The 16,177-nt window shown below is 34.1% G+C and overlaps 1 protein-coding gene across 4 annotated transcripts in view; it reads right to left on the bottom strand.

The window, feature by feature from the left end:
• Positions 1 to 4,023: 4,023 nt before the first annotated feature.
• Positions 4,024 to 16,177, bottom strand: part of SNTG1 (syntrophin gamma 1) — a 342,205-nt gene continuing 330,051 nt past the window's right edge. For all 4 annotated transcript variants that reach the window (XM_027638780.1, XM_027638782.1, XM_027638783.1 and 1 more), the window contains 2 exons: positions 14,883 to 14,993; positions 4,024 to 6,676 (listed from right to left, as the gene is read on the bottom strand). In XM_027638780.1, the coding sequence (XP_027494581.1) occupies positions 6,518 to 6,676; positions 14,883 to 14,993 (270 nt within the window). In that variant the 3' untranslated portion in view covers positions 4,024 to 6,517. The remainder of the gene's footprint in view (positions 6,677 to 14,882; positions 14,994 to 16,177) is intronic.

Below are 16,177 nucleotides of genomic sequence, written 5' to 3'. Positions count from 1 at the left end.
AGAATTAAATGTCAATGGTCAAATAATCTGGCAGTCGTATGGTAAAATGATCTGGCTGCAGGTGAGCCTCATAGCTAGGAGAGAGGTGGATATTTCCAAAATCCTAGTCAAGCTTTAAGTGGGTTATATACCTTGATCATACAGGCAAGGAATGGTCATTATTTCTGTCAAATAATCAGTTGTGCATAGTGTTGGGAAATAACTTTACTACCCCAGGGTCTCCAACTACTTCCTTCATTTCCCAGACTTGGCTTTCAATGATATGAAACTCATACATTGTATGACTGAATGCAAAAGGTTAGTTAAAAAAAGTATTTATTTTCTATTTTTTCTGTTATGTTTCATTACAAAAAGAAGCATAACAAAAACAAAACAGAAGATAGCATTTTATTAGTGATACATTAATGAGCTTAAACAACTAGGTGATTTATGCTTGTCACAAATACATATTACAAACAATCACAAAACCTTAACTAAAAATGAAATAAATAATTTGAATAGCTTTTCTTAAATTTCTAATATTTATAAAATATATAGCACTTTCTATTACATTTTTTCAGTCATTTTTATTCATAACAAATTAAAACTTATGATATATATTGCAAATATGCTAAAGAGATAAGAATAATTAAAAAAAAAAAGTTCCTGGAGGTATGAAATAGTAAATTAGTTAGTGTTTATCAATTTATTATCATATACCCAGACTGTGCATATCCTGCAAAAATAGCCATTTCTTCAACTAATATACATATGTTTCTTTATAGTATTATAACTTTTTAAATGTAAAGCTTCATGGATTTATGCTTCTGTTTCATAGTTGTGCCTAATATGTAACTCTCATTAATATATACTGAATATCTTCCGTTAGTATATACTAATATATACATACACACACACACGCACACATACACACACGCTGCATTATATATTAGTATATACTGAATAATAAAATAATTTCTACAATATATACCTGGGATTCCTGTGGAGAAAGTTGTTGAAAGTGGAAGCCACGTATACCGTAGTGAAACTAGGTAATGTAAATGAAAGCATTTAGTTTTAAATTGTTCAATATATTTTAATAGATTACGTAATGTACTGTAATAATATACAGAATCAGAACAGAAATTTATTTTTATTCCAGTATTCCTATGTTTTTTTCTATTATTCCAACAAGATATGAACCACTGTCTCTACCAAACTTCCTGAAAATTGAGCCAAGCAAGTAGAAATGTGTTGACATTATAGAACTTATTCTGGGAAAATACAAAAATTCCACTTAAGAACCCTCCAAGTCAGGAAAGCACTTAAGCACAGATATGACTTTGCTATAACCTGAATGTTAATCACACTCAAGCACTCTTACTGCTACACAGATGCTCTTGCCATAATCCTTAACACTGTCCCCTGACTGTGTATAAGCATTAGCAGCTCCGTTATGTAGGTGAGAGTACAGTTTTCCATCTGTCTGAATAACAGGGGTGAGGAAACAGGGAAGTACACTTGGGGACCTCATAGCAAATATTCAGGTATGTATTTGTATGTGATAGACCAGGAAAAAGATGCATCAGGGAGAAGGCTGACCTGCATGGAGTAGCGTGCTTGTAGCCAATACTATCCCAGTGTGGCGAGGGAAAATGACGCAGAATAACTGGCCCTTGGCAACATCAGCCTTTTTCAGCTTCATTCTACCCCTTGCCGCAGCACAGCATCCCCCTTCAGGCACTAAACTCTGGTGGGCTATACTGGGAAACTCAGTTTTTTAGGGCCCTTCGAGCACCCACAGTGCACAAGTAGCGGCCCCACAGACACAGAAACGCCTGGCACCAGAACCTGGCAGTCTCACTGTTAGCGTGTCAGAGGGTTTTTTTACTCTGAACTCATTTCAGTTGGGCTGCATGGTCTGAAAGCCCATTAGAACCTGGAACTTATATAGATGTGATGCTTGTTTAGTTTCATCCTGATAAAAATGGTTCATGTGCTTAAAGACTACTCTGTGATATGAAGAATAGCACAATGAGTGGGTGCAGGCAGAGTCCATATTAAAAAAACACATTTCTGATAAAATTAAAGCACTAGGATAGGAGCACCTCTAGCTCCTGAGAGAGAGAGAGAGAGAGACATACACATGCACCTTCAGATATCTGAAGCTACAGTCCTGCTTTGTGTTTCCCTTTTGAGAGCCTTGAGTGGCATCTAAGACAAGTTAAATTTTGGGAGCTTGAGTGAGTCTCTCATGTTTCCCATCATACTGAACTGGTCAGAGGTGCGAGTCCAAAGCACAGACTCATAATTCCCTGATACAGAAATTTTAAAATCAGCTTAAACTTTTGTTCAGACATCATACTTTTTCAGAGACCAGATCCCATAAAGAAACGGAAAGTCAAATGCAAGGATTAGTGTTTAATATTAATAAAATTTCCAAAAGCTTCCTTGGAATAGTCAAAGTGGAATGAAAACTGGTATGACTTTCTAAGGAAAACTGTTATACATTCATGAGATCTTCAACTTTTTTAACATTTTTTTTTCTGATTCAAGAAACATCTTAAGGCATTGAATAAACCAAATCACATTTAAAGTAGCAGGTTGCAGTGCTGAAAACTACCTACGCGTTTGATTGTGCACTTTGAGGTGTTCTGAAAAGTCTACATGTCTAAAATAAATAAATATATTTTTGTAGAATCAAGGACTAATCCTGAAAATAAGATGATTTTAAGATGATTTTCATCTCAAAGCAAATTGATACTGTATTATTGATTTGCATTCTTAAAAATTCTAGTTTGAATTGTAAAAAAACCCTTCCAGTTACTGATTTTAAAAAATAACACACTTACAATTAACTTGTCTCCACAAACTTACTGCACTTAATTAAGATAACAAAATGGTGAACAGCTAAAAAATATGCTGATCTTTATTTCAAAGATGCCTTTATGCCACTAGAATGCAAAGCTCTTTTGAAAATCTCTAACTGTATTTTTAAACAGATTTAGGAAAAGAAATGTATTCATTTACTGACGAAATCAAGAATAATATGTATTCAAACCAGTAACAATTCCCTAATAAAATTATGCTAACACTATAACTTATCATATGATCAGTTCTTTGAAGATCAGATTATCTAAAATTCCCATCACAAAGCAAAGTAAATCAAACCAAGTGTATTTTTGGTATACTGTATAACATCACTTCAATAGGCACAGTACCATAAAGAATTTTCTATATTAAACTAACTTGACAGTATCATGACATAAAGAAAATAAATTACATATTATACTATGGGTTGGTTGGTTTGCTCTTTCTTCTTAAAATATTTGCCTCCACTTGCATACTCATATTTTAGCAAAAGTTGATGGCTCATAATTGTGTTTTTTTCATTGTCTCTGGGCTGTGTGTACTTACAAAATACTTTTATTCATTTTATATTAAATGTGAAATGACAGGCTGCAACCTAAAGCCTGAGTTTTGACATATACGTATGAAGTTCCCTACGCTTTGAATGGAAACCTCTTGTAGGTATTTAAATGACAAATGTAACCTTTTAATATGTTTGCAAATTTTGTTTTGGTATTTAAGGATTACTTATAACACAGAGTTTAAAACTTTCCCTCTTTGGTTCAAGACTGAATTTCTGACCAACTTGCTTTACAAGGGTCAGGTTGGATGCAGAGGCACCTCTGAATATTCTGTGACATCACTGCACAAACCCCTGCTGCACTAAAAAATCAATGCTGACCTACAGTCAAGGCTATGACGTTTTATATGTTTCTGAAAATAAAGTATTGATTAAGTCCTACCAGTTGACCTCTTTAGAAAAACAAAAAGAAAATCAATTTACAGGCTAATGTGTTTCTTAAATGTTGTGTATTTAATGCCCACTTGCGAAAGTCTCAGTGATGAATACAGGGGTTCTACAAAAAGAATACTTGTCAGAGATCTTCAGGATACTCTGGCGTACCAAAAGTTCCTGTCATTAGTTCCATTCTCCACAATAATCATTTTTAGTATTTTGATTTTTCTTTTTAGTAGGGGGGCTGTCATATGATGGAATCCCTTCATCTACAGAAATTTCCAATGACATACTTTGTGCTGGTTTGGGTAAATGTTATGCTCATTCAAGCACATCTCTTAAATACCTCTCAGTTTCAGTGGTACAAAAGTGCACATAACATGGACGGTTGAAGGAAAAACATACAACTGGCAGCTGACTAGTTTTACATTCTGCCAGTGCCAGCAGAGCATGCACTGAGGTGTTAGCGTATGCCGACACTGTGATAGCTGAATGCCACAGCAATGCACTGAAACAAGGAGATGATTTGGGAGCACTGAGGAGGAGAACTGTCATTAACAGATATCAGACTTCTGTTTTCAGCACTGTCAGCACTCTGCCAAGATCTGTGTTTCCAGTATATGCTTTCTTGACAAGGACACAACTGTTAAACCTCTTAGACTGTTGCAGCTTTGGATTCAAAGTATTTGGGGATTGTACTCTCCCAGGAGCAAACTCAAGATCCTATGGACAGCCATGGTAGTTCTATCTGTCACTCAGAGACCAGTACGTGATGCCCTTATTTAAGGACAATTCATATGAACAAATACATGATGATGCCTATGAAAATGTTGGATTTTGATGACACTTATAGTATTTAATAGCTGGATTATGACATCATTCCACTATATTTAGAATTAAAAATAAATGTGTAGCCCTTGGAGGTGTACCAGAAGGAAGTAAATGTGTACTGAAAAACATTTGAAAGTGATAAAAGAGTCCTCAGAAAAATACATTTTTTGATTATTTGGAGCTAGTATCAAGTTAGATCAGTTATACGTCAAAGCAATGTAACTCCCACATATGTAAATCTAAATACTTCTAATGCAAAGCAAAATAAAACTGCCTTGCAGTTTGAATTGTTCCCATTTTGATAAGCTTTTCTCTGGCCTCACTTTTGAAGTTTTTAATTATCTTAATACGTAGAAAGGAATGCGAAAGAATTTGCATGTCTGCTAAAAAAGGCAGATGGTGTCCCTAGTCCATACCTGCTATTGACAAGTCTAAGTGGGGGGGGGGGAAAGAAAGGAAGTTTTGATTACAATATAATAAGCAGAAAACCCACAAATACTACTGAAAATGTTTTGCCCAAACTGTAGCTCACTAACTATTCTTCCCGTATTTTTTTGGTTCTCTTTCCTGTTTATCAAAAGAAAAAATCCCTCACCTTTTCTGTTGTTTCAACTATATCACACACATCCTCACACCTTTTTCCCATGTTCACTGATGTGTGTCATAGTACAGTATTAAATTATTTTGCAAAACTGTAATTAAATAAAGTTATTAATTTTAAATTTACAAGTCCCTCATATTTCAACTTTAAATGATACTCTCGAATTAGTACATGGTCCAGAGTGATGTAATGGTCTTAACAGACAAAGAAATTATCCATTTTGTAATCTATTCATTACAGTTTATTTAAATTATTCCTGTTTTTTCTAACAATGTAGATCTATAAAATATAAATTGTTAAGAATTCAAAGAGTGCACTAATTTTCCAAGCATAATGTAAAACGTCTATTTCTTGAGAGCTTGAGTGGAGCAGACATCCTACTTATGAAATCAAGGTTAAACCATGGAAGAAACCTATTAAGTGGGTTGTCTCTGAAACAAATTCAAAATCTTGTGAACAAAGACTGTTAGATTTACAGTACTCTTGACAAAAAAAAAGGAGGAAGTAAACAGCTGACGATATTTTTTGTACTTGCACTTAATTTGTTATTACAATTAAATTCATATGCCATTATTTTTACTTGAAGAAGAGGGTCTTACCCATGAAAAGGTGTTTTGCTTTTTGTGCCTTGTTTTTTTTGGTTTGGTTTTAATTTATCAGTCCAGTATGGCTGTATCTTTGTTGTTGTTACTGTTAGACTAAGAAAACAAAATGGAAAAAGTAGCATGACTCCATGTATGGACACAAGTATGGATTTACAGCAGTGCTTAAAGTGCTTTCTTATTTGAGGAGATACTTACACAAATGACTTTTCATGCTTATCTCCTTTTCACCATGTATTATATGCTTACTGCTTGCTCTCATTTATAATATAATGATAGGGCATTATATTCATACTCAGAGTTTAGTATATTGTCATAAAAAAATCTGAAAACAGGAAAATGACAATTCTTTTTGTGTATTATTACAGCAATTTGAAATTTTTATTAAATACTCAAGTGCTTCATTTCATCATTTATTCCTTTGCTTCCAGTGTTGTTTAAAGCACTATGTAAGTACAAATAGATAATACTAAAAGCATATCCATCCTATTCTGGGGTTTCGACTAGTATTATTTACTGACGTCTTGCAGAACTGAGATGAAATTATGATCCCATGTGACCATTTATCTGCTGATGTTGCAAGATGTCTTGCCTCCAGGATTGGTTTCCACGTACATAGTTCACCAAAGGTCTAAATCTTATGAATATTTATACATTGTTATGTGTCCTTGTTAAGTGGCAGTGCTGTCATATGAGATGTCAAGTAGTATACTTTAATTTGCCAGTACCAGAAGTTGTGGGAAGAGCAGAAGCTGTGGCTTGGCTGCCTACATACAAAGGGTCCAAACAAGCCACTTTGGCTGCAAAGAATGAGTGGATACAGTGAAGGACTGCAAACAGGTTGGAAAACTCCAGCTCCTGGAAGTGAAAACAAAAAAGATTAAACATGAAACAGAAGAACACTTCACAAACACATAGCCAGGAATGAACTGCTACTCAAATAGCAATAATTTTAATAACTTATTGCCATCCTGCTAATGTGCCCTACAATTCTCCATTATAGGGACTTAAATATTGAACATGTAACAATCAGTAAATAATTGTTTGGAGGCTAAGATGGACAAATACAAGATCCTGCTGGCTGAAGGAAAAGGAAAGTGATACTATGTAATCTTGCTCCAGGTTAATGCAAATCTGATACTTTTGCAGGTTAATTTAGATAGAAACTTAATGGTTGCACCATAACAATCTACACATCTCTGGACTACTACTGGATAACCAGTGTACGCACAAAAAATCAATAACATTGAGTTCCACATATGTTACATTTGTTCATCATGTCACCTCACAGTGTTAGCTATCATCTTACCTGATTCTATAATTAAAAAAAAAAACAAACAAACAACACAAAAAAGACATTTCAAATAGTGCTACTATCACACAGTGATTTTTTGGATCAATTTTGGATCTGTTATTGGACCGAAAAAGGAACTCCATGTTTTAACTTCATTAATAATATTATACAAAGTCCTTATTTTTCTACCTTAATTTACATTTCTTTACAGCCCATCAGCATACAATTAGACTACCTGGCACTCTTATAGACACCACTACAGAGGAAAAAAACCTACATTTTTTTACATACATAAATTTGCTCCTTTGTGTCTAATTAATTTTGTCTGATCAATTTTTTTAAGGTTATCTTCAGTATGTGTTCTTGGAGCTGGTTTTTAATCAATATCTGTTGTATTTGAAAGCAAACACAGGTACTTCAATACATGTAGGTATAGGGATAGTGGTGCACAGTTGCTATCTTTCTGCTTTGATTCACTGCCTATACAGATTTCCTCACTGCAATAAGAAGCCAATAATAGATATCTGTGGTATATTCTGTTTCTGTTTCTGTCTAGCACTAGTATTTCCAGGTTATGTAGTGCCGAGGGTATTTCTCTTTTGCTTAGAAGAATACTGATGATGTAAATTCAACAAAAATTGCTAAATCTCTCAAAATTACATCAACCTGCAATTTTCTTCCCCTTGATATTTCCTGGAAGATATTTCTTCACGGAATACATGGAGACATTCACAAATCCCCCACGTGTGTGAGGGGCAACAGTGTGAAAGTAGAAAGCTGCATGTGCAGAGTGTCTAGTTATGTGCTGAATAGGTGAAGTTTTGTTCAGCTCTCTTACAACTCCAGCAGATGTCCTTCAGACATGCTCAGAAATAAATTTGTACCATCCCATGAGCTTCTTTAAACTCCCCTGACAATCAATTATCAATAAAGAAGATAACATTTATGCTGAATTTCACAAACCTGCCATCTGTGTCCATACAAAAAAAAAAATCTGTTTAGAGACATTTTCAATTTTAAACCTTGGGAGAAAGACAATTTTATCACTATGTCAAAGTGGTGCCTTTTCCGCTTCAAATTTCAAAACAAGAAAATTTATCATAGATAAGAAAACAACGGACATTGAAAGATGAGGAAACAAGGAATTATGGAAGCTATTTCAGAATAACAACTATCGGTCATTAAGTTACTTTTCAGTTAACTCAGTTCTATTAATATATTAATTTATCTAATCAGTATTATAAAAATAAAACTGAAGCTTAAAACGAGACAATAAATATTTAGTGGAAGTGCGAAATATTTGTAATATCAATTGCACGTGTTATATATAGAAAGACTACATTTACTCCCATGTCTCAACAGAATAAACCTATTAAAATAAATATTATAGTTTGAGAATTGTTTGAGTTAACTAGGTAACCCTACTAGCTGAACGTTCTTACTATCATAATTACAGCTACTGGACGCTGAATTTTCACAGTGCATGACTATAAAAATTGCCAATAGTTATTACAGGGGTTTCTGCAAGAGCAACACATCAGGAATACTCATTGCTCAATGGACCATCAAGGCGAATGGGTGAAGCAACAGAACAGCCTCTGAAGGTCCCACTGGATTACTATTATTGATAGAAATGACACAAGGTGGAAATTACCTTGATTGTAAAGAACAGCGCTAAGAATTAAGTAAATGCTTGATTATTATTTGCCATGAAACATTATTCCTATTTCAATGAAGACATGCATATTTGACTGGAAATTAAAGCAATGTGAAGCACAGTAGACTGGCTGGTATGCGGTGACTACATATAGGTCTGATTAATGGCTGCAGCTCAGTTCCCAGGAGCCTGATTGATGGGAACAGGGTCTATCAGGAACAACACTTTTTTGGCAGATTAGCTTAATCACAAGAAAGCTTAATGAACAGATAAGATTTCATGTAGAGCTACTGGCAGACTAAACATGCCCTCACTTCCACTGAGAACTTGCACTTTATGCTGGCCACAGGCTGGCACTACTGCCAGCAGATGGAGGGGAACTCAGAGGCTTTTGTTCATATCCAGCCCCCCTTGGTTGCTTTTGTATATATTTCATCCTCAGTCATCATCTCATCTGAATACACTTTCATTCAGGCAGGGTTTTGCATATTACACATCTACTTTAGACAAAGTTTCAAGGAAACAAATAGGCAAACCCTAAGAGACCTGAAAAAACATGCAGTGAAACCATTAAAATTGATACCAGTAGGGAAAAGAATATTCTCTGAACCTCCAAAAAGCAAGAAGTCTTAACTTGAGCCACATCTACTTGTCCACGCAAAAGTACACAATTTAGTATTCCAATTTCCAGAATGTTGTCTGTACACCTCACCTAAGACCCTACTCTCCTAGGAATATCAGTGTACACTTTGGTCTTGAAACTGTCTTTATAAGCTATCTGTTGATTAAACTACTTTCACCCTATATTACTGTCATTATGGTAGACACTCCCAGATTATTAACCTGAACATTCACAGTTCCTGCTGGGGACAATGTAAGTGGGCTAAAAGGTGTATGAGAAAGATGCAGTCATTGAGAAAGGTCAGAATTGTATGGAAATTCTAGTAGCCTTTCACAAAGAAAGTCTGGATTGAAAGAAAGAGGTGGAAAGAGAAAACAAAAAAAGAGTTCACCCAAATGAAAAAAACCCAAACAACAAAATACAACAATCTCTTATTGCATTATATTAATGATACAACCACATAAATGATATATCTACAAAATCAAGCAATTTTGTTTCTAAGTATCCATGATATGGTTAGGAAAAAATCTTCTCTTTCATCCATATTCTCATATCTGCTGATATGAGAAAATATTTGTTCTTTCATCAAATTTAGTGTTACATAGTCTCTCTATATTAGCATAGAATCTGATCTAAAAAGAGATATTAAACAAATAATTAATGTGCAAGACATGGGGAAAATAAAAACTGAAACACACAAATGAACAAAGGTCAGAAATCTGAGCTCAGAAATGCAGTCACTGCAACTGAGCAATCATTCTGTAAAAATCTTAAGGATGTACATTTAAAAGATTTACCTTTTAAGATGATATTCTAAATGTGAAGAGCACTGTGGTGCTCACAGAAGAACCCTCAAGGCTAAGAGCAAAGATTAATTTAAAATTGCAATTTGGAGAATACACTTAAACAGAAATGTCAGTCTGGAAAATCGCGCGAGCACCCATCAAGTCACCTTGCAACCGTTCAAAGTGAGTATTTTGTTCTCAGTAATGTGAGCAGCAGTGACTCAGGATATTTGTCCTATTTTACATTAGAGTTCTATACTACACAAATTAAAATACAAATTAATTCACATTAATTACTATTAAGGTAGTATTAATTAATAATAAGATTAATGCTTAATCCTCGAAGTTACGCTTCTTCTTTTGCTGATACCGTATTTCTGCCCTCTTCATTTCTCCATATTAAAATAGACAAAGACAATTGACTGGACCTTCATCTTTATAAGCTTATTTTTATATTCAGTTCAGTTTTGTACTGCTCAGCTTAGGAGTTCAGGTAGTCTGTGAACAAAATCTCACCTGATGCAGCACAGTTGCATGATCTTGACTGAGTTCTTCTGACAGAACTGTTGTGCTGTGATTTGAGAGAGGTGAAAACACAGACTGGAATGTAGTTTTTGAGTTATACATATGTTTTGCAAGGCACAGAGACTCTCAATTCACGGTTTGGTGTGCTTACTTAGAAATTTCAAAGGAGAAATTACATAAGAAAAAGCACTAATTTTTCTACACATTACATACTTCTTTGTTTGGAAGCATTTTATCTTGAAATAGTATCTCTCATTGATTTAAGGTACTCTTTGTTTTTGTCAGAGAAATATAAAGCAGTTTCTACTGCTGTGGTCTAATATTTAGTCAGATGAAATTGAAGATTACAACACTCTTGAGTTTATTACAGTCCTGAGATTGTGTTAGTCTCTGGAGGCTTCTGTGGTACTATGGAGAAAAAATGGATCATTAAACTACACCTAAACCCCCAGATAAACAGATAGATAACTAGATAGGAAGGTACCTAAGTGAAATCCTTATAGATGCAGAGAAAGCTTTGCCCTTCTGTGCTTGGTTTTTTTTAACCCATCCCAACAATTCAGTAAGAAGAAATACAGGGACACATTGGTTCCATGTTCTGCCAAGCTGACAGCTCTATTTTGTAGTTCTCACTCAGAAAAATTCTGTCTGACTGTGCAAACTCATGCAATATCTCCTGCTGAGTGACAGCTGGGAAATAACCTACAGATTGGAATGTCTAAGGGGTACTGGTGATTAATGTTGCCCTTAAGTGGTTTTCTTGTCAGAAACCACTTAGACTTTGCCTTAGAGACCATCAAACTCAGGTGTTTGTTTCCAGGCACCCTGCCACGGATCCACCGGTGTGACCTATGGTAATTATTGTTCAGATTTTTCAGTCTGGAACTGCTTAAATCTATAAGGAAACACTTCTTTTATTCTACATTATATATCTTTGTAGTAACATGATTTAACTTAGGGAGAAGCCAAACAAAAGAATCAGTACAAAGTCTCTACAGAAAATAAAAGGCAGTATTTGTAATGTTTAAATATCTAAAATTATTTTAAAACTGACAAGAAGTATACTGGGTAATAAGTTAAATTGTAACTAAATCCATAGCACATGTATGTCTCAAAGCAAGCCATTTTGAATTTCTTTAAGTCAGGCATGAAACACACTGCCAAAAATGTTGACAGTATTATAAAAATATTAGTAATTCAGCGTCAGTGAAGTCACTTTCACTTAGGAATATAAACTCTGGTGGCAAGTGTGTTTCTCAACAAAATAAAAAAGCTACCTGATGAATGGATGTGGTGCTGACCTTTTTCCCAAAATGTATTTTTCCTAGATTCTTCTAACACTGGCAGTGATATCTCTGTGTATACCACCAGATATCCCCTGGTGTAAATTGAGGCCATTCTTGACTTATTGTTTTTTACTCATGTAAACAGACTGACCCTCACCTGGCTATAATCTCATTTCAGGTTGTAGAGTACCATATGATCCCTCCCGAGCCTCTTTTCCTCCAGGCTAAACAATCCCAGCTCCCTTTGGTGGCCCTGATAACACTTGTGTTCCAGCCCCTTTACCTGCTTTGTTGCTCTTCTCTGAACTTGCTCCAGCACCTCAGTACCTTTCTTGCAGTGGGGGGCCCAAAACTGTACACAGGATTTGAGGTTCCTTGAAAGGTACCCTGCTTCCAAACTCCTGCTTGGGAATGCAGAAGTGAAGAGCCCTAATGAACTGGTGCAATAGCCCCTTAAATTTTTGATTTTGTTCTCCACTGTGAGGTCTCATTTCACTACATTCTGATTATTCCCAATATAACATAACTGGAAAAACCCCAAAATCATAAGGAAAATGTTGCACTGTATTTCCCCCTATAACAGTGAGTCACCAGGCCATCTGAAAAACAGAGCTGCATTTAACACTGATGAAAGCTGTTGCCATGAATATTCATCACAACCTTTAACAGATGTTTTACAAAATTTCCATCGTCTTATTCCAAATGAAACCTGGATACAGTATGCATGAAATCTGGCATTACAAGCATTTCTGAAAATCTGATTAACATTTTCTAATGGCTCAATAGTTCCACAAATAGCTATACCTCTAACTTAGTAATGTAAAGTCAAAAAAAATTGAGGCTAGACTGTTCCACCTCTCCTCATGCTGCATAGGGCTTTAAATCCATGAAAGGTTTAAATGCTACTGAAGAATTTTAAGCTAACCAGTGAATGTTCAAAATATATGACCCAAAACCTTTGCCTTCATTTTACAGCCACATTTATTTACATTTCTTAGATTAAGCAACACACTTAACAAGCAAACAAATTGGAATTGATAGATGGTCTCATTATAAATGCCATAGTACCCTCCAAAGAGAATATAATCTGACATCTTTGATCATAATATAGATGATATGCTTTGATCACCAAGAAAATTAAATGAAAGTAACAAATTTTATTTCCAAATTGATTAAGGTGAAAGTTTATATTTATAGTAAAGAGAAACAACCAGGGAACATGATAACATATTAATAAACATGCTAGTAACTCTGTGTAATATTCTACCTTCATAAGGTTGAAGGTAGAATTTCAACTTTAATAAAAGGTAGGCAAAATTTTCTGGAAATAAAGGTCTATTCAACTTGAATGGGAACAACAATAGGCACAATAAAGGTACCAGGATATCTCTAAGGCTTATAAAGTGATTTACATGACAGATATAACCTAAAACAGGAAAATATTTTCATCAAAACTGTTTTCTTCTTCAAAATTGAAAACCGTTTTCTTCTTCAAAGTCTAGATTTCATACTTTCTAGAAATCTTTTTAAAAATTTAATTAGGCATTAAAAATATATTCTAGTTTTACCAATTTAAGAAAACCAATGATAAAACCAAACAAAGAAAACCAAACAAAAAACCTACCACTGTCCCACTCTTAGACTCCTATGAAGTTTCTTCAATCCTAAAATCCTGTGTTAATATGACAGCAATAGCAGACAGATATTAGAAGAAGAATAACTTGACTTTCATCCTTCAGCAGGATAATAGTTTACAATTGTTTCCTTAAGAGAAAATCATCCTCATGACATTAAATTAGTTTGCATTTTCTTCTTATAGGTGAAAAAAAGTTTTATATTATTAAAACCATTTGTGAAGGAATCAGAAGAAAGTATTTATCTTTGAGATGCAGCAGAACGTGGATGTATTGAAAGACATGGTCACCACATTTCATTGTTGTTGATTTAATGAGAGGTTTTATATACCTTCATTGTATTGAGTAAAACATTCAAAATGAAGTAAATAGCTGCTGGGTAGAAAATAATTTACAGCAAACATAAAAAGACATAGAGGAAGGAAAAATAGTTGCTTAATGTAGCTATTGACATTTAAAGTTAGAGGTGTCTATTGTCATAAAGCAATGTATTTTTTCTTTACACACTTCATTATACTGTACATATTTAGCACCTTTGTACAATTTATTTAACTATTTCCTATTTGCTCATGGAACTGTATTATTATCACATTCAGTCAGCAATTTTCTGTCTGATGTGGCCATGAAAAATGATGTAGGAAATGCTTCATAAGCAAGGTTAAAGAAGGACAAGAAAATAGTCTTTGAGTTTACACTAAAATTAGGGTTCTAGTCAAAGAGAACATTGATCCAGACTGCAAGGCAATTTCAATTATCAGAGACCCAGGGAGAACACTTCTCACACACACTGGGACAGTAAATGCCCTATTCTCAAAAGACATAAATTGAAGTAAGGTTAAATCTCTCACAGCTACTGTTTCCATGAACTAACTCTTGAATCAAAAGCACAGCTGAAAACACAACTTTTCTGATTCTGCATTGGACACAGACTAAGTTTCAGCTTGTAAGGGAATAAGGCACTCAATCTCTCAGCTAGCTTTATCAAAATGACAAAGAGGAGATTTTGCAATCATGCCTAAAACCATAAATAACGAGTCCTGTATTTTATTAATTTTTAATCTAATGACACCTTTCAAAAGACTTTAAACCAGAAAAATGTCCAAGTAATTGATTCAGTTTTCTTCAATTTCTTTGGTTTTGTTTGCATCCTTTGTGCATTAATGTAATATTTTGGAGTAACTTAGTTTATTATACTCCTTTTCTCCCCTGGTTGCTTTCAAAATTGTACATTGCCTTTATATAAACAAGGTATTGTTTTTACCTTTGCTTCAATTTGTTTAGTATCTTGGTTTTGGAACAAAAACTTGATTTTGCTCTTCCCATCATCTGAAGAACCTTTGAGCTGGGAAAACTTGTACCTCCAAAGCACAGCCTAAAGGCAAAAAAACCCAAAACACAAAAATCATACACAAGCAAGTCAATGTAGTTATCATTGCAAATTGTATTAGAAATAGCTGATCTCATTCCAAGAGAATTTTAACTCCTCTATGATACATAATTAAATGATTGTAGTATTCTGTGATCACATATCCCTTTGATCATATAGATGTATTATACTTTGACAGCATTTGATTCACATCTGTCAGATTAAATTTGTGAAATTTACTCTGAAATTCCTTTATCTATATTTAATGTTGATTAATCAAAAAGGAGAAGTATTATAAATTCATTGTCATGCCAAAAACCAAAGATTTTTTTTCCACTGACAATTCATAGGTTCCCTATCTCCATCTGAAGTGATGACCTTACATACAAATCCCCTCTTTTTCTTTCCACATTGAAAAATCTAGTATTAACATAAAGGGCAAATCAACTTAGAAACAAACTCTATGATGAGAACATATTTAGAGTTTACTTATGAAAGTTTAATGAGGAATTTGAGCAGATCATTAATTCTAACCATATCAGTGGTCTTTCAAGTAATTATATTATGAATTACATTGTGTCTTGTTGAAAAAAAGAGAGATTACTCTACAAAATACACAATTAGTTAATAAAATTTACAATTGTCTAGAAAAATATTTTTTTAAAATATATTTAATGTAGATTTATGTAGGAAAAAAACCATTACTTTGCTTAAAATTGGACAAGTGCTACTTTTCATTATAAGTCTTCTCAGACTCATTTAAAGATATCCCCTCACCCTTCAGGTATTTTGGGCATTAAAATTTTTCTTTGTGATTCCAGTAGTATTTCACATAGAACAAAAATTATTTCAAATAATTAGAATAAAATATCACTCACATTGTGCTTTTACTTTGAGGAAACATTAATTTCACAGGCACTGGACAACACAGAAACTTAAGGCAACACTTTTGTCTAAGGGTTCATAAATTATTTCCTCTCAGGGGCATAGGATGACACTTCCATCTGTGCCCTTTGTCTATACCTATGAAAGATTTAGTATCTACTGAGAATTAAAAAGAATTTGAGGGAGGTCAGATTTTTAACTGTCCTAAATCTATGCAGGTCTCTTTGCTTCAGTGTGTGTTCATCTTTTCATGTTAATGACTGGCAAAAATTTCTCAACACACCAAGCTAAATAAAGTTTGCTAT

This window comes from Corapipo altera, unplaced genomic scaffold (genome assembly GCF_003945725.1).
Source record: "Corapipo altera isolate COAL_440 unplaced genomic scaffold, ASM394572v1 49, whole genome shotgun sequence".
NCBI lineage: Eukaryota > Metazoa > Chordata > Aves > Passeriformes > Pipridae > Corapipo > Corapipo altera.
The sequence above is the reverse complement of the archived record's forward strand: the minus strand, read 5'-3'. Positions and strand labels throughout refer to the sequence as shown.